At 39.4% G+C, this 24,453-nt stretch overlaps 1 protein-coding gene across 11 annotated transcripts in view; it reads left to right on the forward strand.

Moving 5' to 3' along the window:
• The window catches only part of PTPN13 (protein tyrosine phosphatase non-receptor type 13), a 221,429-nt gene that overhangs the window by 33,660 nt on the left and 163,316 nt on the right, over positions 1-24,453 (forward strand). For 9 of the 11 annotated variants that reach the window (XM_070372644.1, XM_070372650.1, XM_070372645.1 and 6 more), the window contains exons 2-3: positions 17,658-17,741; positions 18,997-19,116. In XM_070372644.1, the coding sequence (XP_070228745.1) occupies positions 17,720-17,741; positions 18,997-19,116 (142 nt within the window). In that variant the 5' untranslated portion in view covers positions 17,658-17,719. The remainder of the gene's footprint in view (positions 1-17,657; positions 17,742-18,996; positions 19,117-24,453) is intronic. The other 2 variants (XM_070372648.1, XM_070372649.1) reach the window with 1 other exon arrangement.

The raw sequence follows: 24,453 nt of genomic DNA on the forward strand, positions 1-24,453 counted from the left end.
CAAAATTTTGACAAGTGACTTGTAGAGGGGAGTACATTATTCTAGGTTATTCTAACCTATAATACATTAGTATTCAATTTGAATAATTTACCCAAAATGATTTTACCATTATTTGTCTCTAAGCATGAACTCCTTTATTTTCTCTTTTGAAAAAGGCTACCATTGCATTTACATACTAGAGATTCTTTTCTATGACAGTTGCACAAGAGCACTGTATAGTTAATTAAAATAAAAATTAAATATGGAAACTACACCTTGAGAAACACATCTTTATGGAGTTAGTTGGATTGCCACAAATTAAAGGAATACCCTAAACCACATGGGATTGGGTTGATAAGTTTTTTTAAGTCATGTCATTATTTCAGTTATAAGCAATAGTCTCATTTAGTTGTCACAGTGATATTAGATAAAATAAAAATGGCATAATAAACAGCAGTACTCAATATGAATATCTCTTATGTCACTGCTTAGTATTTTCAATTTGGTTTTCAGGTTTATTGAATTTATTGTTTTAGGTAATTAGATGTTTTATACCACATTTCAATTTTTTAGATGTTTCAAAATGGAAATTGGTAATGTCAAAATCACTTTTAGGATGGAGCAATTTGAATAGAATTTTGGCTGTCTCCAAACATCAAGTTGAAATTACTTTTGTAATTATTGGAGCGTGCGTAGGTTTATTGTGCTTCATCTGTGACTTGTGCGGTCATTTGGGCTTACTCTTGTTTCATTTATTTTTATCTAGAGTCAAAGTTGATTTGTCCACATTAATACAGAATGACATCTACTGCTTTATTTCATACTGCAGTATAAATTTAACCCCCAATTTTTAGATTCAGTAGATTTGGATAGATTCGTAAGAAAGGTCAGGAAGAGAAGACAAACATCACTTTCTCCTTCAGTATTCAACTTTTAGTATTGAGGTTGTTTGGGTTTTTCCATAAGATCATAGGGGAAAACCCAAAAGAACTTCTTGGCCAACCCATTATCTGCCACTTAGGTAGAGTTTGTTGCCTTCTGCCTCCTAACACCTCTAATAGCTGACTTCTTGCTGCTCATTTAGATTGTAACTGTAGAAGTATTGCCTGATCTTGAGAATGCTAACTAGTGGAAAATCAGGAAAATATTATAGCAAGAGCCTCTTTAATAAACTGGCACTATTTGTCTTGGTTATATTAGTCATTCACTTCTGAGTCGAGTGAGCTTTGGTCCACTTTTCTGGATCACCTAACATTATATCCCAAACAGTGTATGATAAAGGCACCTCAGTGCACATTGCTTTGCCAATTAAAGCATGAAGTAACAGGTTTGTATAAACCTTGATGTCTAGAAAGACAAGCTTAATTTACTCAGCATGTTCCCTCTCTTATGAGATCCACTTTAATGGTCTGAAAGCATTATCCTGAAAACTTTAGAAGTATAATAACAGGACTTACTTTTTTATATTTTCTTCAAAATCTGTACCCTGGTTGTATTTATTTTCTATTGTTTCTATTGTATAACAAATTACCATAGAGTTAGTAGCTTCAAACAACACATTTATTTATTATAATCTGACTTTATTTATCTTTGGCTATGCTTGGGTCTTCATGGCTATGAGGACTTTTCTCTAGCTTCAGTGGGCAGGAGCTCCTGTCTTGTGGAACATGAGCTCTAGGGCGCACAGGCTTCAGTATTTACAGCATGTGGGCTCAGTAGTTTGCAGTTCTCGGGCTCAGTAGTTGTGGCACAGGGGCCTAGTTGCTCTGAGTCATGTGGGATCTTCCAAGATCAAGGATCGAACCCATGTCTTCTGCATGGGCAAGCAGATTCTTTACCACTGAGCCACCAGGGAAGCCCCAAACGACACATTTTATTATCTTAAGTTCCTGTGGGTCCGGAACTCAGGTGCAGGTTAACTGGGTGCTCTGCTCAGGGTCACACCAGGCTGGAATATCAACTGAGGCTTGGAGGTCGTCTTCTGAGCTCTCTGGTTATTTGGTAGGACTCAATTCCCTGCAGCTGTAAGGGGTAAATTTATCATTTTCTTGCTGGCTGTCAGCTGAGGTCTGCTTTTGGCTCAACGGTCTAACCATCGACTCTTTGCCATGTGGTTCCCTCCATAGGCAGTTGACGGCATGATTGTTGGCTTCATCAGGGTGAGCAAGGGAAAGCTCCCTGTCTTTGAATTCCTTTCCAGTTTGCTCCAACAGTCTACTATATCAGGGGTCCCAAACCTCTAGAATTTAATGCCTGGTGATCTGAGGTGGACCTGATGTTATAATAATAGAAATAAAGTGCACAGTAAATGTAATATGCTCGAATCATCCTAGAACCATCCCCCAACCCCGTCCATGGAAAAACTGTCTCCCAGGAAACTGGTTCCTGATGCCAAAAAGGTTGGGGACCACTGTTCTGTATCACAGCCGAGTCAAGTGGGCTCCTGTCCCTTGATATTTACCGGTCCCATCCATATGCAAGGGATGATTATATACACTAAGATATATGCCAGGGTATACCAAGGGGACAGAAATTTAGGGAGCTGTATCAGAGTTCTACTTACCATAGTTTTGCCTCTGAACCCATATGCTCACTCAGAAGCAAAATACACCCCCTCCCCTGGTTCCCAGAGTCCTCATCCTATTAAAACATCAGCTCCAAGTCCAAAGGCTCATCTGAATCATCTACATTAGGTATAGATGAGGCTCTTGTGTGTCTCTTATCCCGTGAACCTGTAAAACTATAAAACTAAAGAGACTGTTGCAAACATTCCCAGCATAAAATGGTGGGACACACCAGGGATAACTATCGCAGACATTCTGGTCCAGAAGGGAGAACGGCAGGATGGAAAGTCAAAAAAGAGTCTCTGTCCATCACTGTCCCACTGTCCATAACAGTTCTGAGATTCAGGTGGGCAGATTGGCTTTTTTTTTTTTTTTTGGTTGGGCTTCAAAGCCTGGGAATAACCCTTCAAGGCAGTCAGCTCTGCCCTCTGAGTCTCAATTCTGCCTTCTGAATCAGTCTTCCTTTTTCTAGGATGGTAGTGTATATTTGCAGCTGAGTGGTTTCTTTCAACCAGCCTTTGTCCTGGCAGTAGAACTGAGGTTGCAATCCAACAGCCTCCTTTCATTTTATATTCTTTCTTTTAGTCCAACCCGGCAGTGTTTATGCTGAAACCATTTTCTCAGGAACTTTGGGTTTTATGTGGATTCCACAGGGATTCACTACATTAGACAGAAGTTACACCTGTGAATTTTTATTTTTTTTCTTTTCAAAATAATCCTTTTTCTGTCTTTGCCTCCTCCTGCGATGGCTAAGGGAAAACTCTAAAGCTTACCAGAGACCCTTAAAATCTTGACAGGGCCCTCTCTGTGACTGAATCCTCTGACCTTTTGACCTTTCTGAAATTTTAGCAGAAGATCATTTTTTGTCTATTGTATTTTTGGCAACCATTTCTGGTTTTTGGCATCTTTTGCTATCTGGAAAGGCTGGGTACTTTCAGAATTATGTAGTCCTGATGCTTCCTCTTTAACAGGACTTTCCTCTATTTCTCTCTCTCTCTTTTTGCATTTTACTATAAAGAGCAAGAGTAAACCAGACAGCATATTTAACACTTCTCTTGGAAATCTCCTTTGTATCATATGTGCAGTTTTGCCACTTGGAAGTTCTGCTTTCCATATTAACTGTAGGATACAATGTCATAAGATTTCTGCCACTATGTAATACGGATTCCCCTTCTTCCAGTTTGCAATAATGTGTTCCTCGTTTCTTTCTGAGCCCTCACCAACAATATTCAGGTTGAAGTCCAGTTATCTATTAAAAATCTGTTTGAGGCAAATTAGGCTTTCTCAAAATTCTTCCAGCTTCTGCTCACTACAGTTCCAAAGCTTCTCCTCCATTTTTAGTCACTGTTGTAGTGGAATCCCAGGGTCCCCTGGTAACTCAGATGGTAAAGAATCAGGAGACCTGGGTAGGGAAGATCCCCTGGAGAAGGGAATGGCTACCCACTCCAGTATTCTTGCCTGGAGAACCCCATAGACAGAAGAGCCTGGTGGGCTACAGTCCATAGGGTTGCAGAGTTGGACACAACTAAGCGACCAACACTCTCATTCATAATGGAATCCCACTTTCAGTTGCTACAAATTTAGCTCACACTTATTACCTTGCACTTCTTGTTTGTCAGGATTCTGGGTACACGTGATCCTGTTCCCTTTTTCAGGATTTTACCAGACTGAAATCAGAGTGTCAGCTTGGGAATACAGTAACATCTGAGACTCTCAGTCCCATGACACATTCACTGGTTGGTGGTAGAATTCAGTTTCTTGTGGTCATAGAACCATTGTCTTGCTGGTTGTTGGCTGGAGTATCCCTCAGCTCCTGGTCTTGTACCTCCCCATAGGCAATTCACAACAGGAAAGGGAATGTTGAGGACAATCTCTGAATTCTGCCTACAACATTCATTTGTTTATTACAATATGAAAAGCAAATAGGAATTTTTTTTCATGGACTTTTGTGCCTCATCGTATTTGTTTCCTTTATTGGCTGTTATCCTGAGGCATTTGAAGTCTACATTTCTTTTTTCTAAAAATTATCTATCTATTTGTATTGGCTGTGCTGGGTCTTTGCATTGCTCAGGCTTTTCACTAGTTGCAGAGAGCAGGCTTCTTATTGCTGTGGCTTCTCTTGTTGCAGAGCACAGGCCCTAGGTGCTCGGGCTTCAGTAGCAGCTCCTGGGCTCAGTAGTTGTGATGCATGAGCTTAGTTGCTCTTGGCATGTGGGATCTTCCCCCATCAGGGATGGAACCCTTGTCTCCTGCATTGGCAGGCAGATTCTTTACCACCGAGCTACCAGGGAAGCCCCGAAGTCTACGTTTCTTGAAGACGACCAACCAGGTATTCTAAAGCAGTGATCATAACGAAAGTCAGTGGGTGGAGAGGAGAGGTGATGTAGAAAAACCGAACTTCAGAACTAAAGTTCTACCATTACCTTGTTTTCTGTTGGTACATCCCAGTTGGTGAGGAAAAATATAACACATGTGAGACTAGAGGTTTTCCCCTCAATTTACTTTTCTCCTAAATTTAAATGATCCAGAGAGATAAAAGAGTTCCAGAATGCTTCTTTTGGTTTTTTGAAGCTGCCCTTTGAAAAACAGGGAATAGGCATATATGATTTCTATTTAGACAAGTAGTTGACTTGAGCCAGAGGCCCAGAAAGGCAATTTAGACTTATGTTTTAGTTTCTCTTCTCTCACTGGAAAAGTATAATGGAAAAGTTGACAAATATTAAGCTTTCCTCTAACATCAATAAAAATGTTTAGACACATGCTATTCTCTACCTTGAGGCAACATCCAATTAAAACTTCACTGACTTTTATCTCTTTTTCTCCTTAAAATCTCAATTCTTTCTTAGTCTTTTTCTGATTACAGTGGGCAGTAACATTTTCTCTACTACTTGATCTGTACATACGCTCTAATGGAAGAGAAATATTCTGTTTGTTTTTTTTAAATTAGGGAGATGAGCTTTAAGTCTTTAAGAGATCTAGTTGTGCTTTTGTTGTTCCTACTTTGTATACATCTGGCTTGGTGTTGACCGTTTCTTTTTGGATTGACAGATAAAAGGTAGAAATAATTTCACATTATTTCACATGGCCTATAATTTTCGTAATTATACTTTCAGGTCTAAATGCTTTAGGAAATTAGAAGTTGAGAGAAAAACAAGAGCTTGCTATCTTGAATAAAGGTTTTTACAAAATTATTGTGTTATCAAGCCACATATTCTAGCTTGAATAATATAAGCTACACAGCGTCTTAGATACACTTTGGCTGTTTCAGAAAGGAAAATCTTAGATTTAGCCTAGCCGTAGATTTTGATTTGTCTAATAGATTTTATTTTAATGGGAGAAAAATTAACTTTAAGATTCCTTCCCCAGGGGGTCTTCCCAACCCAGGGATTGAACCTGGATCTTCTGCATTGCATGCGGATTCTTTACCATCTGAGCCACCTAACTTTTAGAATAGCGGTCCCCAAACGTTTTGGCACCAGGGACCTGTTTTATGGAAGACAGTTGTGAGGGAGATGGTGGTAAGGCAAGTGATGGGAAGTGGCAGATGAAGCCTCACTCTCTGGCCTGCCACTCACCTCCTGCTGTGTGACCCGACTCCTAATTTGCCCCTGGACCTGTTTTAGAAAAAAAATTTTTTTTTTCTTTTTAAAGCATGCGTTGCTTGTTGTCGGGGCTTGGTTTCTTCTGGGGGAAAAAAAATGCAGTTAGCTTCCCAGGACAAAGAAAAGGAATGCTGTCCTGGCTTTGGTCAGGTTTAGTTTGCTTTCTCTTTTTAACAGCTTTATTGAGGCATAACTGACATATAATAGACTATACGTATTGTGTGCAGTTTGCTGAGTTTTTGACTTACGTGTGCACCTGCCTGTGAACCATCATCGGGGTAGGGAATGTATCCATTATCCCCAAATGTTTTCTCACGCTTGCTTGTAATCACTGCCACCTGCCTCTTCATGGCACAATGCCATCCTTAGGCAACTGAGCTATTTGTCATAACTATAGTTGTCACTTTCTATAATTTTGTACAAATGTAGTTATAAAGCATATACTCTCTTTTTTTTCCTTGATCTAGCTTCCTTTACTCAGTATAATTATTTTGAGATTCATGTTGTTGCATGTATCAATACTAGTCCATTCCTTTTATGCTGACTAATATTCCATTGTGAGAATATACTAAGATCAGTCTATCCATTCACTTGTTGACAGTTGCTTGTTTCCAGTTTTGGGCTGTTACAAATAAAGCTGTTAAGTCTTTTTATTTCTTTAAGAAATTGAATGTTTTATTTAAGACGAATTTGAGGATTATAACCTGGGAAGAGCATCTCAGAAAGTTTTGAGAACCGTTCCCTTTGTGTAGATATAAGCTTTCATTTCTTTGGGGTAAATACTTAGGAGTGGAATGGCTAGATCCTATAGTAAGTAGGCTTATATTAAACTTTTTATGAAACTGTTAGTTTCCCCAAAGGTACCATTTTACTTTCGGACTAGTTGTGTGTGAGTTCCGGTTTCTCCACATCCTTGGCTACACTGAGTATGGTCAGTTGTTTTCATTTTAGTCATTCTGATAGCTGTGTGGCAGTATCTCATTGTTTTAATTTCATTTTCCTAATGACTATTGAAGTTGAGCATCTTTTTATGCTCATTTGCCATCCATGTACTTTCTTTCTTCGATGAAACACCTGTTCAAATCTTTTGCGAATTTGATGTAAAAAATTTGAATTGTTTGTTTTCCTATTGTATTTTGATAGTTTATATATTCTGGGTTATGAATCTTTTATCAATTATGTGATCTGTAAATGTTTCCTTTAATTTGTGACTTTTCTTTTTATTCTTTGAACAATTATTTTCAAAGAGCAGAAGTTTTAATTTTGATGAAGTCTTAACATTTTTCTTAACATTTTTTTTTAACTCTTGCCTGAGATCAACATGTACACGCTGCTATTTTTATTTTTTATTTATGTATCTTTGGCTGAGCTGGGTCTTCGTTGCTACACAATGGCTTTCTCTAGCTGTGGAGAGCAAGAGCTACTCTCTAGTTCGTGGCGCACGGGCTTCTCATTGGAGTTGTCTTTTCTTGTGCAGCACAGGCTCTAGGTGCATGGGCTTCAGGAGTTGCGGTATGTGGATTAGGGATTGAACCCCCGTCTCCTACATTGGCAGGCAGACTCTTATCCACTGTGCTACCAGGGAAGTTGAAACTCGTAACCATTTTTTAAGGGTAATTTTGATGTTGTATCTAAGAAAAATTTGTCTGATCCAGAATCACAATGATTTTTCTGCTAACTTTAAAAAAATACATACTGTATATAGCAAAGCTTATTGAAAATTATTTTTAAATGAATATTCTTATTAAATTACAAATTCTGAAACCTAGTTGTTAATTTTCTAAGGTCAGTTATTTTACTTGTAGAAAAGATTTGTAGTCACTTTTAGGGGACCTTTTGATTGAGTATATGATCCTATTTTCAAACTTAATTAAAATGCCTCAATTGTTTTAAACTGCATTCATACAGTTAAAAATTGTCTTCTAGAGACTTCCCTGGTGGTCCACCTTCCACTGCAGAGGGCATGGATTCAATCCCTGGAACATTTATTTAAAATTTTTTGACTTCTAAAAGTATTTCAGTTGTCTGACTGACCCCCACCCCCGCCACAAAATCCTGAGTACTTAAAGAAGTCTGTAATGAATGGAAACTTGTAAATATGCTAAGATTTAAGTTCTTTTATTTTCCAGTGGTATTTGTGATATTTTATATAAGCCTGAAATCATTTTCTCAGTTACATTATTTAAATGGGAATCACAAGCAAATCTGTTATTCGGACCTATTTTTCTTAAACATTATAAACAGCTAAAATACCAAATATGTACAGATACTAATATATGGGCTTTCTGCTCTTAAAATTTTATGAAATTCATTGTAACTTTTCCTGAATTAAAGATGTTTGTAACTTTGGGGATTGCTTTCTCAACTCACTGTGATTTCTTAATGACCTTAGCTAGTCCTTAGACAACGATGAGTGTCTCTATGCTCCAAACTAGTGGCACATCTTTGTTTTATAGTTGGCTTTGTTCTTGAAACAGGTTCTCTTACGGTCCTGTTTCTTTTTTCTTCCTCCAGACTTTAAACTTTTAATTTTGTATTGGAGTATAGCCAATTAACAATGTTGTGGTAGTTTCAGGTGAACAGCAAAGGGACTCAGCCATACATACACATGTATCCGTTTTACCCCAAACCCTCCTCCCATCCAGGCTGCCACATAATGTTGAGGAAAGTTCCATGTGCTATAGAATAGGTCTTTGTTGGTTATCCTTTTTAAATATAGCAGTGTGTACATGACTTCCCAGACTCCCTATCCCTTCCCCCCAGCAACCATAACTTCATTTTCTAAGTTTGTGAGTCTCTCTGTTTTTAAGTAAGTTCATTTGTATCATTTCTTTTTAGATTCTGCATATAAAGGATGTCATATGGTATTTCTCCTTCTCTGTCTGACTTACTTCACTCAGTATGACTCTCTCTAGGTCCATCCATGTTGCTGCAAATGGCATTATTCCCTTCTTTTTAATGGTTGAGTAATATTCCTATATATATATACACACACACACACACCCCCCCCACATCTTCTTTATCCATTCCTCTGTTGATGGACATTTAGGTTGCTTCCATGTCTTGGCTATTGTAAACAGTGCTGCAATGATCATTGGAGGTGCAAGTATCCTTCCAGGTCATGTTCTTCTCTGGATGTATGCCCAGGAGTGGAATTGCAGGGTCATATGGTAGCTCTATTTTTAGCTTTTTAAAGAACCTCTATACTGTTCCCCATAGTGGCTGTACTAATTTACATTCTCATCAACAGTGTGGGAGGGCTTCTCTCCACACCGCTCCAGCATTTGTTACTTGTCAATTTCCCTCATGGCTCAGCTGGTAAAGAATCCACCTGCAATTTGAGAGACCTGGGTTCAGTCCCTGGGTTGGCAAGATCCCCTGAAGAAAGGAATGGCTACCCACTCCAGTATTCTGGCCTGGACAATTCCATGGAATATATAGCCCATGGGGTCACAAAGAGCTGGACACAACTGAGCGGCTTTCACTTTCATTTCATCCTGATTGTTGTGAGGTGATATCTCGTTGTAGTTTTGATTTGCATTTCTCTAAAAACTCGTGATGTGGGACAGCTTTTTATGTGCTATTGGCCGTCTGTATATCCTCTTTGGAGAAATGTTTATTCAGATCTTCTGCCCATTTTTTGAGTCATTGTTTGTTTTGGTATTACTGTACAGTTTGTGGGTCACCTGCCTGATGTGTATGGGGTTTGATTTTATCATGATTGCACCCCTCCTACCGTTTCTCTGCAGCTGCTTCTTTGTCTTTGGACATGGGGAATCTTTTTTTGGTGGGTTCCTGTGTCCTCCTTTTGATGGTTGTTCGACAGCTAGTTGCAATTTTGGTGCTCTTGCAGGAGATGAGCACACATCCTTCTCCTCTGCCATCTGAGTGGGTTGTTTGTTTGATGCTATTAAGTGTCATAAACTGTAAATTTTGAAAACGAATGCCTTAATCGGTCACATCATTTGCAAATGTTTTTTCCCAATCTGTGGGTTGTCTTTTCATTTTGCTTATTGTTTCTTTTACTGTGCAAAACCTTTTGAGTTTAAATAGGTCCCATTTGTTCATGTTTGCTTTTATTTCCATTATTCTGGGAGATGGATTCAAAAAGATGTTACTGTGATTTATGTCATAGAGTGTTATACCTATGTTTTCCTCTAGGAGTTTTATAGTGTCTGGCCTCACACTTAGGTCTTTAATCCATTTTGAGCTTATTTTTGTGTATGGAGTTAAGAAATGGTCTAATTTCATTTTCTTTTACTTATGGCTGTCTACTTTGCCCAGCACAGTTTGTTGAAGAGACTGTCTTTCCAACATTGAGTAGTCTTGCCTCCTTTGTCATAGATTAATTGACTGTAGGTGCTTGGGCTTATTTCTGGATTTTCTATCCTGTTTCATTGATCTATATGTTTGTTTTGTTTTTGTGCTAGTACCATACTGTTTTGATGACTGTGGCTTTGTAGTACAGTTTGGAGTTAGGGAGCCTGATTCCTCCAGCTCTGTTATTCTTTCTGGAGATTGCTTTGGCTATTCAGTGTCTTTTGTGTCTCCGTATAAGTGTTGAGATTTTTTTGTTCTAGTTCTGTTAAAAAATGTCATTGGTAATCTGATAGGGACTGCATTGAATCTGTAGATTGCCTTGGGTAGTATAGTCATTTTGACCATATTAATTCATCCAATCCATGAACATGGTATATCTTTCCATCTGTTTATGTCTTCTTCAATTTTCTTCATCAGCATCTTATAGTTTTTGGGGTACAGGTCTTTTGTCTTCTTTGGTAAGTTTATTCTTAGGTATTTTACTCTTTTTAATGTAGTGGTAAACAGGATTGCTTCTTGAATTTCTCTTTCTGATCTTTCATTGTTAGTGTATAGAAATGCAACAGATTTCTGTGTATTAACTTTACAAAATTCATTGATGAGTTCTAGTAGTTTTCTGGTAGCACCTTTAGGATCTTCTATGTATAGTATCATGTCCTCTGCAGTGGCAATTTAACTTCTTTTCCAATTTGGGTTCTCTTTACTTCTTTTTCTTCTCTGATTCCTTGTAGCTAGGACTTCCAAAGCTATGTTGAATAAAACTGGTAAGAGTGGACATTCTAGTCTTGTTCCTGATCTTAGAGGGAATGCTCTCAGCTTTTCACCATTGGTGTGACCTAGTTGCAGGTTTCTCATATATGGCCTTTATTATGTTGAGGTATGTACCCTCTATGCCCACTTTCTGTAGAGTTTTTATCATAAATGGGTGTCAAATTTTGTCAAAAGCTTTTTCTGCATCTATTGAGATGATCATATGGTTTTTATTCTTCAATTTGTTGATGTGGTGTATCATACCGATTGATTTGCAGATGTTGAAAAATCCTTGCATCCCTGGGATGAATCCTACTTGATCGTGTTATATGAGCTTTTTATTGTATCACTGGATACAAATTGCTGATATTTTGTTGAGGATATTTGCAAATATGTTCATCAGTGATATTGGCCTGTAATTTTCTTCTTTTGTGGTATCTTTCTCTGGTTTTGATATCAGGATGATGGTGGCCTCATAAAATGAGTTTGGAAGTTTTCCTTCCTCTGCAACTTCCTGAAAGTTTCAGAGTAAGTGTTAAGTCTTCTCTAAATGTTTCATAAAATTCACCTGTGAAGCCGTCAGGTCCTGGACTTTGTTTGTTGGAAGGTTTTTAATCATGCTTTCAATTTCAGTGCTTGTGATTGGTCTGTTCATATGTTTTATTTCTTCCTGATTCAGTATGGAGACTGTCCCTTTCTAAGAATTTGTCCGTGTCTTCCAGGTTGGCTGTTTTACTGGCACACGGTTGTTCCTAGTAGTCTCTTATGAGCCTTGGTGTTTCTGTGTAGTCAGTTGTAACTTCTTCTTTTTCATTTCTAATTTACTGATTTGGGTCCTCTCCCTTTTTTTCTTGAAGGTTTGTCGATTTTATCTTTTCAAAGAACCAGCTTTTAGTTTCATTGGTCTTTGTGCATGTTTTCTTTGTCTCTTTCATTTATTTCTGTCCTCATCTTTATGATTTCCTTTCTTCTACTAACTGCCTAAGTTTTGTTTGTTCTTCTTTCTCTAGTTGTTTTAGGTGTGAGGTTAAGTTGTTTACTTGAGATTTTTCTTGTTTCTTGGGATAAGATTGTATTGCTACAAACTTCCCTCTTAGAACTGCTTTTGCTGCATACTTTTGGACTGTTGAGCTTTTGTTTTCATTTGTCTCTAGGTAATGTACTCTTACAGTTCTGTTTCTTTAGAATCTATTTAAATGGTCCAAGTTCATTAGTCAATCCCCAGACAAATTGTCATACCACTTGAGTGGATTCAAGTCAATCTGTTTACTGTTTAGTTCTTTTTGAAATCACTTTTATGTGTTTCCTATTTGCTGAGTACCACAAATCCTTCAGGATTAAAATGACATCATTAGAATCTTTTTGTGATTTTATCTAACTCTGTGGGCACATTATTAAGGTCATGACAATAATACCTATATTAACCAAAATCATAAAGCTCAACATTCAGAAAACTAAGATCATGGCATCTGGTTCCATCACTTCATGGGAAATAGATGGGGAAACAGTGGAAACAGTGTCAGAGTTTATTTTTTTGGGCTCCAGAATCACTGCAGATGGTGATTGCAGCCATGAAATTAAAAGACACTTGCTCCTTGGAAGGAAAGTTATGACCAACCTAGATAGCATATTGAAAAGCAGGGATATTACTTTGCCAACAAAGGTCCGTCTAGTCAAGGCTATGGTTTTTCCAGTGGTCACATATGGATGTGAGAGTTGGACTGTGAAGAAAGCTGAGCACCAAAGAATTGATGCTTTTGAACTGTGATGTTGGAGAAGACTCTTGAGAGTCCCTTGGACTGCAAGGAGATCCAACCAGTGTCCATCCTAAAGGAGATCAGTCCTGGGTGTTCATTGGAAGGACTGATGCTGAAGCTGAAACTCCAATACTTTGGCCACCTCATGTGAAGAGTTGATTCATTGGAAAAGAGCCTGATGCTGGGAGGGATTGGGGGCAGGAGGAGAAGGGGACGACAGAGGATGAGATGGCTGGATGGTGTCACCAACTCGATGGACGTGAGTCTGAGTGAACTCCGGGAGTTGGTGATGGGCAGGGAGGCCTGGCATGCAGCAATTCATGGGGTCGCAAAGAGTCGGACGACTGAGCGACTGAACTAACCAAAAACATAATGATGATAATAAAACATAATAATAAATAAAACATAATAAATGATTATTTGATAGTCTTTCCAACAATGTGGTTCTCATGTAACCTACCACTTTTAAGGAAATAAAAGTGAATTTTATGCTTATGTGTATTGTAAAGTGAGACCTTTTTGATAGTAAAATAATGCCAGTCATTTATCTGCACCCCAGGTTATCTCATAATGTGTCCAAAGGAAACAGTTAAAGTAATAAACTCTTTAGAATGTTCATAACTTTTTCCCTCTTAAGATTTATTTATTTTTTCTCTACTTCCTTTTTGTTGCATCCCTCTTCTACTTCTGCATCTCTTTCATTCCCTTTCTTCATTCCCTTTCAGACTTACTGATCTGGAGAGCTATAGTAAAGGTGAATAAAAATAACAGAGAGGGAAATGATGATGATAGTAGTTGCCAAACTTGGTGATGGTAGACAATTTATAATCTATAGTTATGTGTTATTTGCTTGAATTTTAAAAAACCACTTTAACATGTTATCTTGAGACTGGGTGATTAGAGGGTTGAGGCCGTTTTTTTTAAAAACAGTAAACCTCTTTTCTAGCAAAGTTAATACATTTAAAGTGTCTAATCTTTTGTGTTAGCTAGATGATATTATGTCTAAAGACATATATTCCTTCTATGTTTTGGTGGACTAATAAATTCCAACCAGAGATATATACAGATCTTACACTAAATAGGCAAATTTTAAAATTTTAAAGAGGATTAACAACATATAAATCAGACCTGACTGAATCAAGCAATAAAGGTGTAATTTTTGTAGACAGAAAAAATTCTGTTGTCTGGTAGTTACTTTTGATTTTTCTTATTCTTATTTATGGGAAGGTTTTATTTTAAAAACCAATTTCTTTATACCTAAAATAGTTAAATTCATACAGTCAGAAAGTACATTGGTAGATGCCAGGATTTGGCAGAGGGAGTTAAAAGGCAGAATGAGGAGTTACTGTTTAATGGGGACAGAGTTTCAGTTTAGGAAGGTGAAAAACTCAGAGATGGGTCTTGTGAGAGTTGCACAACAATGTGAATGTACCTGGTGCCCCTGAACTGTACAGTTAATTATGGTTTAAATAGTATGTTTTATATTAGAAGACTTTTTACCACAATAAAAAATATTTTTTAAAAACCTATCTCAAAGCTTCCCAGGTGGCTCCGGTAAAGAATCCACCTGCCAGTGCAGGGGACACAGGTTCCATCCCTGGGTGGGGAAGATCCCCTGAGGAAGAAAATGGCAACCTACTCCAGTATTCTTGCCTGGGAAATCCCGTGGACAGAGGAACGTGGCAGGCTACAGTCCATAGGGACACAAAGAGTTGGAACTAAACAACAAAAACCAGTATCTTAATATTTAATATGGTGTGTGTGAGAATATAGCATTTGCTTTACAATAGGTAATCATAAGCATCTTATTTTACCCCTCACTTTTCTTTCTTTCTGCCTTCCCTCCATCTTTCCCTCCCTCCTTCCTGTCTTTCTCTTTTACCTTCGCGAGGGGAAGTTATTCTTTTGCCTTTATATGAAACTCAAGTTCATGCTTCTCTATTCATCCTTTGAGAATAATAACTGCAGTCACATATGTTGAAAATATAATGTTATTTCTTTAACTAAAAGTCTGAAAGAAAGAAAGAAAGTGTTAGTCACTCAGTCATGTCTGACTCTTTGTGACCCCATGGTCTGTAGCCTGCCAGGCTCCTCTGTCCATGGAATTCTCCAGGCAAGAATACTGGAGTGGGTTGCCATTCCCTTCTCCAATAATTAGGCCTTCCCTGGTGGTTCAGACGGTAAAGCGTCTGGCTGCAATGTGGGAGACCCGTGTTCGATCCCTGGGTCGGGAAGATCCCCTGGAGAAGGGAATGGCAACCCACCCCAGTACTCTTGCTTGGAGAATCCCATGGACAGAGGAGCCTGGTGGGCTACGGAGTCGGACATGACTGAGTGACTAACGCTTTCTTTCTTTCAGACTTCAGACTTTACTTTCACTTTCTCTGATAATTAAAAGTCTTGTCTATATATTAATTAACATTTCAGTCTTTATTCAAAGATGAACCAGTTCCTTCCCCTGGCTGGGATTAGCAGTAAGTGGGAAGCAGTGTGATTGGCTTCCCTTCTTGTTGCTCATCTCCTCATCCATTTGCCAGTTGCTGTATCTGATTCCATCGGGATTTAAACTAGGGGTAGAGAGGCAAACAATTTTTTACTAGCCTTTTGTTATAAAATGGCTTCACACTCTCTGATTCATTGTGTGCTTAAGGCTGACCTTTTTTCTTGTGTTTTCATGGGGTTCCTCCACTGGAGCTATCCTTCATGTGACACTTCAAAAAGATTTTCCTTCTAGCCAATACCCAAATCTTCTTCCTCTTCCTCTACTCCCTCTCCCCTCATACTTCCTTTTCTAATGCTTCCTCGTTTCTTCCTCCTCCTCATCAGTAGTCTGGGAACCTCAGGCGGTACGCCAGGTAGAATTTTTTTTAACAGCTTTGTAAGTAATTACTTAATTAAATTTGCTTTTGGCTGCACCAGGTCTTCATTTCTTTGAGTCGGTTTTCTCTGTTTGTGTCCAGCGGGGGCTACTCTCCAGTTACTTCTCATAGCAGTGACTTCTCTTGTGGAGCACAGACTCCAGGTGCGTGGACGTCAGTAGTTGCGGCACATGGGCTCCGTAGTTGCAGTTTGCAGGCTCACGGGCTCAGTTGCTTCACAGCATGTGGAATCTTCCTGGACCAGGGATCAAACCCCTGTCCCCTGCAATGGCAGGCAGATTCTCTACCACTGAGCCACCGGGGAAAGTCCATTTTTTTTAAACAGCTTTATTGAGATATAAATGACATACCATAGAATTCACCTTTTTAAAATATACCTTCAGAGTTCTGCAACCATTGCCACAATCTAAATTTGGGGACATTTTCATCATCTGGGTAAGATTTCATTAACTCCGAGCTATGTGTTCCTGCTCCTCGCCCCTCTTCCCCTCCCCCACCCAGCTAATATCAGAGTCAATAGAGCTGGCCTCCTCCGCCAGCTCTCTTGTGTGCCCTCTCCTCCCTCTGACTGCTGTCTTAGCCTAAGCCTTCAGATTCCTGAAGTATCAAGCTCAAGTCTATGGTGTCCTCCCTACCTCCAGGGAACACATACCAAACACCCGTTCCCACCGCCTCCCACTGGAAGAAGCATGAGAATCAGTACAGCTGTCTTCAAAGAAATTCTCTTTATGCAATTTTCTCCCTACTGTTTATACCCTGTGTGTAGGCTTTAGAGCTATCTAACTGGTTCTCATTCATATCGCTTTGGAACTTTGCTACAGATTAGTCTTTCTCACAAGTCTCGTTGGATTCTGATGGCTAATAGTATCTTCTGTTGAAATTTCCAATTTAGTATAGTGTTTTATGTAGAAGATTATTCAGATACCTTTTAGAAAAGAATGAAGCTTCTATTTTTTTTTTTGATTCAAAAACTGTGCCATTACTGTGCTATCATATAATAAAATACATGAGAAACTTCGAGAGTTGGAGGAGAGGGGATCTGGATAAATGATCCCTTTCTTGTTCAAGCTGGATAAAACTCTGTGACTTTTTCAAAGCAGTATCTTACATTTTCCCTCTAACCACCACATTGCTCATTTAAGTAGGCACCCCTCAAGGCAGACTCTAAGAATTAAATGCTATAGTAAACATGTGAAAAGGACAGTAATAGCACAAAGCTGGCCTCATGTATAGAACTGTAGTTGATGTTTTTCCATCTGGGTTAAAGTATCATAAATGTAAATTAAAAGAAAATATTAGGTTTTCTTGCTAGCTGAGTAAGCAAAGTCAACTTTTATCAGAAAAAAATGTTTATTTTTAAAACATCTCTTAAAGTTTAATGAAGGATATAATTACAGAAAATAAGTATTTAACATTTTCTACTCCTTCTAGTTTCTTTTCCAAACCCACTGCTTCTGCCTATCAATAGATACACATTATTCTTAATTTAGTTTGGTTAGTGTAGAAATCTCAGTGATCATTACAAAGAGCAATTTTCTTTTCAAGGAAGGTTAATTTAGGAAAACTTATAAAGGACAATTTTGACTAGCTGCATTTCCCTCTTCCAAAGTGAAAAAAAGGATCATTGAGCCCTATGGAAAATCTCGTTTCATCAATATATTGCCTACACATTGAATGCTTTAAAAAAAATTGACCTTACAAAAATGTCACAACAGAGGCACCTTTCTGATTTTCTGTTAATTCAACTTGTATAGTGTTTTAGATTACAAAGCGTGATTATGAGCATAGCTTCTTTCCTTACCACAGCCACCTCAAAATGGCATTGTTGTTCCTGCGCCACATATGGAAGACTGAAGTTTAGATGTAAAATGGCTTTGCCAGGGGCAAATGGTAAGTTGGCAGCAAAAGCTGAGTCTAGAAATATTTAAGTTTACTTAGTGCAAAATTATAGTATATTTTGAGAAATATAGAAATCAGTGAATGGAAAAAAAATGTGTCCATCTTATTTCTAACTTTTTCCACCATGGTCATTGGATCTCCTCTCTATTCTTTCTACCTTGGATGAATAGAATGAAACCTGGAACTCGAATCTGGTTGCTTTGATGTAATCGTCTGTAGTTTTGGTGTCTCTGGTACTTTGAGTCTCTCTTCTGCCATGAAGTAGTCACCACTGTCACCAAATCAGGCTTGATCTGCTTGCCACATGCTGCTGCTGCTAAGTCACTTCAGTCGTGTCCGACTCTGTGCAACCCCATAGATGGCAGCCCACCAGGCTCCCTCGTCCCTGGGATTCTCCAGGCAAGAACACTGGAGTGGGTTGCCATTTCCTTCTCCAATGCATGAAAATGAAAAGTGAAAGTGAAGTCGCTTAGTCGTGTCCGACTCTCCGAGACCCCATGGACTGCAGCCTTCCAGGCTCCTCCGTCCATGGGACAGGCCAGTAAATCAGGAGAGGAGAAATAGCGACTTTATTCAGGAATCCAAGTGTCTGAAAAGATGGCAGACTGGTGTCCTCCAGTACCATCTTATCAGGGTCTGGTTGCCAGTTTCTTTTATAAGAGGGGGAGGAGGTGAGAAAGTAAAATCAGAAAGACGTAATTCTTGCAAAATATCTCCTGGGTTGGCCAGCATCAGAGAGGAGATGTGTTCATTTCTTCTCTGCAGCCTTTCACAGGTGGGCAGGGTCAGAGTGTCTTCCTGTGAATTGAACGAAGGCAGTTGTTTAACATTCAGTCAGAGGGGCAGGGCTCCTCGAGGCAGGCCATTGTGTATGCTTTTAGCTATGGACAGCGTCCTTCTAGTGGTTATAGTAACAAACATAAAAAAAGCAAAGGGTAAAGAAACAGATCCAACATGGAGTCAGGTTTTGTTCTTCCCTGTTACACCACTATGGCCGTTCTCCAGGTCTGTCTCTGAAGTTGACCGTATTGGGCTAGGGCATATGTTGTTGTGAGAGTTCTTTTCCTCTAAGTCCTTTCTGTCTACTACTTGAAGCTGTAGGACTATGTAGTGTATATATTGAAGGCCATATTGAGAACTTAGGTGGACAGGGACTTCATAGACTCATTGCCGATGGAGAACTTTCACTACTGCAAATGCAGTGAATTGGCTGATGTGTAGACCATCTGTTACCTTTGTTTCGTAGGTAATATGCACGTGTCACTAGCTGAGGCCCTGGAAGTTCGGGGTGGACCACTGCAGGAGGAAGAAATATGGGCTGTATTAAATCAGAGTGCCGAAAGCCTCCAAGAACTATTCAGAAAAGGTAAGTGTGTGTGTGGGCGGCGGGGGGGGGGGGGGTGTGTCAGAAAAGCAGCTACTGTGGCAGACTGTAGAAAGCAGTGCTTTCTTTTATCTCTCTTAGGACTGAAAAAGCTCAGATCTTCGCCGCTTTCACTGGAACATCTTATGTATGCTAAGCACTGAAAATATCATAGTGTTTAAAACTGAAAATCTTGCCTATCTCTCTAGAACTTACAGTCCAGTGTGGAAAATACCTGTTAATAAAATACTTATATAAACAACTGTAAAAAAAATGCAATCATGACAAGGACTACCAGGGAGGGAAATCGGTTGACTATGAGAGCCCATAGTAGGAGGTTTTGACCTGGTGAATAGGAAGAAAAAGAAGACTTCCCTGTATAAATCACCCCTGAGCTTAGACCTGGAAAAAGAAAAGATAACCATGTAAGAGGGAGGAAAAAACATTCCTGGCAGAAAGAATTATATGTGCATCCCCAGAATAATGAAAATTCATTAACTAGTGTGGTGCTGCCCGATGAGGTGGTTACCTGGTGCAAATGGTTGTGTGACATTTTGAAACTAGAAAATTTACAGTGAGTCACCCTTTATTTGTTCAAAACCATTTGATATTGTGCTGAAAAGCTCCACACAAAGATGGTGTTTGCCATTCACACCTTATGTCCGACTCTAATTTAGAATAGTAGATAAAGAAACCAAACTTCATCTAAAGAAAGAATTCAACTTTAAAATTGATTTTAATTAATCTGAAGTCAAATGGTTCTATGAAGACCTACAAGACCTTCTAGAATTAACACCAAAAAATAGATGTTCTTTTCATTATGTGGAACTGGAATGCAGAAGTAGGAAGTCAAGAGATACCTGGAGTAACAGTCAACTTTAGCCTTGGAATATAAAATGAAGTGGGGCAAAGGCTAACAGAATTTTTCCAGGAGAATGCACTGGTCATAGCAAACACCCTCTTCCAACAACACAAGTGATGACTCTACACATGGACATCACCAGATGGTCAATACCAAAATCAGATTGATTATATTCTTTGCAGCTTAAGAGGGAAAAACTCTATACAGTCAGCAGAAACAAGCTTGGGAGCTGACTGTGGCTTAGATTATGAACTCCTTATTGCAAAATTTAGACTTAAATTGAAGGAAACAGGGAAAACCACTAAGCCATTCAGGTATGACCTAAATGAAATCCCTTACATTATACAGTGGAAGTGACAAATAAATTCAAGGGATTAGATCTGATAGAGTGCCTGAAGAACTATGGACGGAGGTTCATAACACTGTACAGGAGATGGTGATCAAAACCATCCCCAAGAAAAGGAAATGCAGAAAAGCAAAATGGTTGTCTGAGCAAGCCTTACAAATAGCTGAGAAAAAAAGAGAAGCAAGAGCTAAAGGAAAAAAGTAAAGATTTACCCATCTGAGTGCAGAGTTCCAAAGGATAGCAAGGAGAGATAAGAAAGCCTTCCTAAGTGACCAGTGCAAAGAAATAGAGGAAAGCAATAGAATGGGAAAGACTACAGATCTCTTCTAGAAAATTAAGGGAACATTTCATGCAAAGGTGGGCTCGATAAAGGACAGAAATGGTATGGACCTAACAGAAGCAGAAGATATTAAGAAGAGCTGGCAAGAAATCACAGAACTATATGAAAAAGATCTCAATGAGCCAGATAACCAGTATGGTGTGATCACTCACCTGGAACCAGACATCCTGGGATGCAAAGTCAAGTGGGCCTTAGGAAGCGTCACTGTGAGCAAAGCTAGTGGAGGTGATGGGATTCCAAATCCTAAAAGATAATGCTGTGAAAGTGCTGCACTCAATATGCCAGCAAATTTGGGAAATGCAGCAGTGGCCACAGGACTGGAAAAAGCTTTCATTCCAATCCCAAAGAAAGGCAATGCCAAAGAATGTTCAGACTACTGCATAATTGCACTCGTCTCACAGGCTAGCAAAGTAATGCTCAAAATTCTCCAAGCTAGGCTTCAGCAGTGCATGAACCGAGAACTTCTAGATGTTCAAGCCAGACTTAGAAAAGGCAAAGGAACCAGAGATCAAGTTGCCAAAATCCATTGGATCATGGAAAAAGCAAGTGCATTCCAAAAAACATCTATTTCTGCTTCAGTGACTGTGCCATACCCTTTTTTTGTGGACCACAACAAACTGTGGAAAATTCTTAAAGAGATGGAAATACCAGACCACCTGACCTGCCTCCTGAGAAATCTGTATGCAGGTCATGAAGCAACAGTTAGAACTGGACATGGAACAACACACTGGTTGCAAATTGAGAAAGAAGTATGTCAAGGCTGTATGTTGTCACCTTGCTTATTTAACTTACATGCAGAGTACATCATGTGAAATGCCAGGCTGGATGAAGCACAAGCTGGAATCAGGATTGCCAGGAGAAATATCAATAATCTAATAATCTGAGATATCCAGATAACACCACCCTTATGGCAGAAAGTGAAGAGGAACTAAAGAGCCTATTCATGAAAGTGAATGGGGAGAGTGAAAAAGCTGGCTTAAAACTCAACATTCAAAAAGCAAAGATCATGGTATCTGGTCCCATCACTTCATGGTAAATAGATGGGGAAACAATGAAAACAACGACAGACTTTTTTTTCTTGGGCTCTAAAATCACTGCAGATGATGACTGCAGCCATGAAATTAAAAGACACTTGCTCCTTGAAAGAAAAGCTATGACCAACCTAGACAGCATATTAAAAAGCAGAGACATTACTTTGCCAACAAAGGTATATATAGTCAAAGCTATGGTTTTTCCAGTAGTCATGTATGGATGTTAACGTTGGGCCATAAAGAAGGTTGAGCACCGAAGAATTGCTGCTTTTGAAATGTGGTGTTGGGGAAGACTCTTGAGAGTCCCTTGGACTGCAAGGAGATCCAACCAGTCAATGGTAAAGGAAATCAGTGCTGAATATTCATTGGAGGGACTGATACTGAAGCTGAAGCTCCAGTACTTTGGCCACCTGATGCGAAGAGCTGACTCACTGGAAAAGACCCTGATGCTGGGAAAAATTCAGGGCAGGATAAGAGGGTGATAGAGAATGAGATGGTTGGATGGCATACTAACTCGACGGACATGAGTAGGAGCAAGCTCCAGGGGATAGTGTAGGACAGGGAAGCTTGGCATCCTGCGGTCCATGGGGTAGCAAAGAGACACAACTGAGGGACTGAACAACAACAACAATTAAGCACAATAATTGTAACAGAAATAGGGGAGCATTTGAGGATAGTCAAAGTTCTCAAAGTGGATCCCTGGATGGGTAACACCCGTGTCACCTGAAGCCTTGTTAGATATGCAGATACTTAGGCTCACCCTAGACCCACTGAGAAGGAAATGGCAACCCACTCCAGTATTCTTGCCTGGAAAACTCCATGGACTGAGGAGACTGGTAGGCTACAGTCCATGGGGTCACAGGGTTGGAAACGGCTGAGCTACTTCACTTTCACTTTTAGACCCACTGAACAGGAAATCCTCTGTGTGGAGCCCAGCCTTTTGTGTTTCCGCAGATCTTTAGGGATGTTCTGATGCATGTTAAAGTTTGAGAGCCATTATACAGTGGAATTGCTGAAGACCAGGAGCCATGGGAATGTTTCGAAAGGTCTAGAGGTTAGGTGGCTTCTGACTGAGTAAGGAAAGTCAGGAGCACAGGGAAAGAGTGAGGGTAGATGCTGATACTTTGTTTTGCTGCTGTCGTTTTCCAATCCGGAGGCAGGAACTTAAAACAAGGTTAGGACCCATCCCATTTTTCTAGCCCCTGGAGTAGGAAATGGCAACTCACTCCAGTATTCTTGCCTGGAAAATTCAATGGGTAGACAGAGGAGCTTGGCAGGTTACAGTCCATGGGGTTTCAAAGAGTCAGACACAGCTGAGCGACTAAGCACAGAAGCACGATTCTTTTATAACCTAGATATTTGATAATCTTTGATTAGAGTTAGGATTCATTTAAAGGAAATTTATTCCTTTTATCTAACATGACTTACTTAGAACCTAGTTATTTTCAGTGGACCTTGTTTGCTTCATTGTAATTTTTCAGAGAATTTTCAGGAAAGTATTGGCCCTCTGGAGTACAGAGCAGATAGCCGTGCTGCAGAGGTGTTGTTGAAGGAAGGATATGTTAGTGGCATTACTCAGCTAATTACCAACAGTCCATTAATGTTGAAAAATCATCTCCTACTTGTGAGGTATTGTTTGGAAGATTCCAATAAATAGAAGGTGTGGCTTGCCCTTAAGGCATACGCACCAAATAGCCAGGTGCATGTGGAAAGTTTACTACTTCAAAACAGTGTGCCAGATGTGTGATAGAGACAGGAAGTACTAGGGATGTTCAGAGGAGGGAGAAATAATGCCTTTTTTCATTATGCTAATGGGGAGATCACTGCCCTGCCCATGACTCATAGAATATAAAGCGTCTCACACACTGTGAGTTACCTAAGGGTTTTTCTTTCAAATTTTGCAACATTAATAGAGATTGAAAACTTCCCCAGTGGCTCAGACAGTAAAGAATCTGCCTGCGCTGCAAGAGCTCTGGGTTCGATCCCTGGTCGGGAAGATCCCCTGGAGGAGGGAATGGCTACCCGCTCCAGTATCCTTGCCTGGAGAACTCCATGGACAGAGGAGCCTGGTGGGCTACTGTCCTTAGGTTGCAGAGAGTCAGACACAACTCAGTGACTAACACTTGCACTTTCAATAGAGATCAAACATCTGAATATTAAGTCCTTGTCATTGAGATGCAGTTATTGCATAACATATTGGCCCATTACAATAAAGAGATTTATTGGATGTGTTCATAAAATTAATTGTGAGGCAGCTATATCTTAAACACTGCCCAGTGGGATCTGGTTATCATAAAGCCTTCCGTTGAACTCACAGAATAACATCAGTGATACAGAGAAATTGAATTTGTGTTCTTTGGCAGTCTGGAGATTACCAACTCTTATGATTGCTAGTTGGAGTTTTCTATTTATTTGGAGGAAACTCATGCTTATTTGATTTAGTTTAACTGAAATCTAAAGGTTTCCTAAATGGCTCTGTAGTTAAGAATCCACTTGCAATATAGGAGACGTGGGTTCAATCCCTGGATTGGAAAGATCTCCTGGAGTTGGAAATGGTAACCCACTCCAGCATTCTTGCCTGGAAAATCCCATGAACAGAGGAGCCTGACAGGCTACAGTCCATGAGGTCTCAAAGAGTTGGATACGGCTGAGCGACTGAACACAGCACATCTGAAATCTCTGGTTTTTCATTCCTTTTATTTGATAGCACACTCTTTTTTTTTTTTTCTTTTTTCTTTTTAGTAGTGTCTTTTTGCCACAA

The sequence above is a fragment of the Bos mutus genome, chromosome 6 (genome assembly GCF_027580195.1).
Source record: "Bos mutus isolate GX-2022 chromosome 6, NWIPB_WYAK_1.1, whole genome shotgun sequence".
Taxonomy (NCBI): domain Eukaryota; kingdom Metazoa; phylum Chordata; class Mammalia; order Artiodactyla; family Bovidae; genus Bos; species Bos mutus.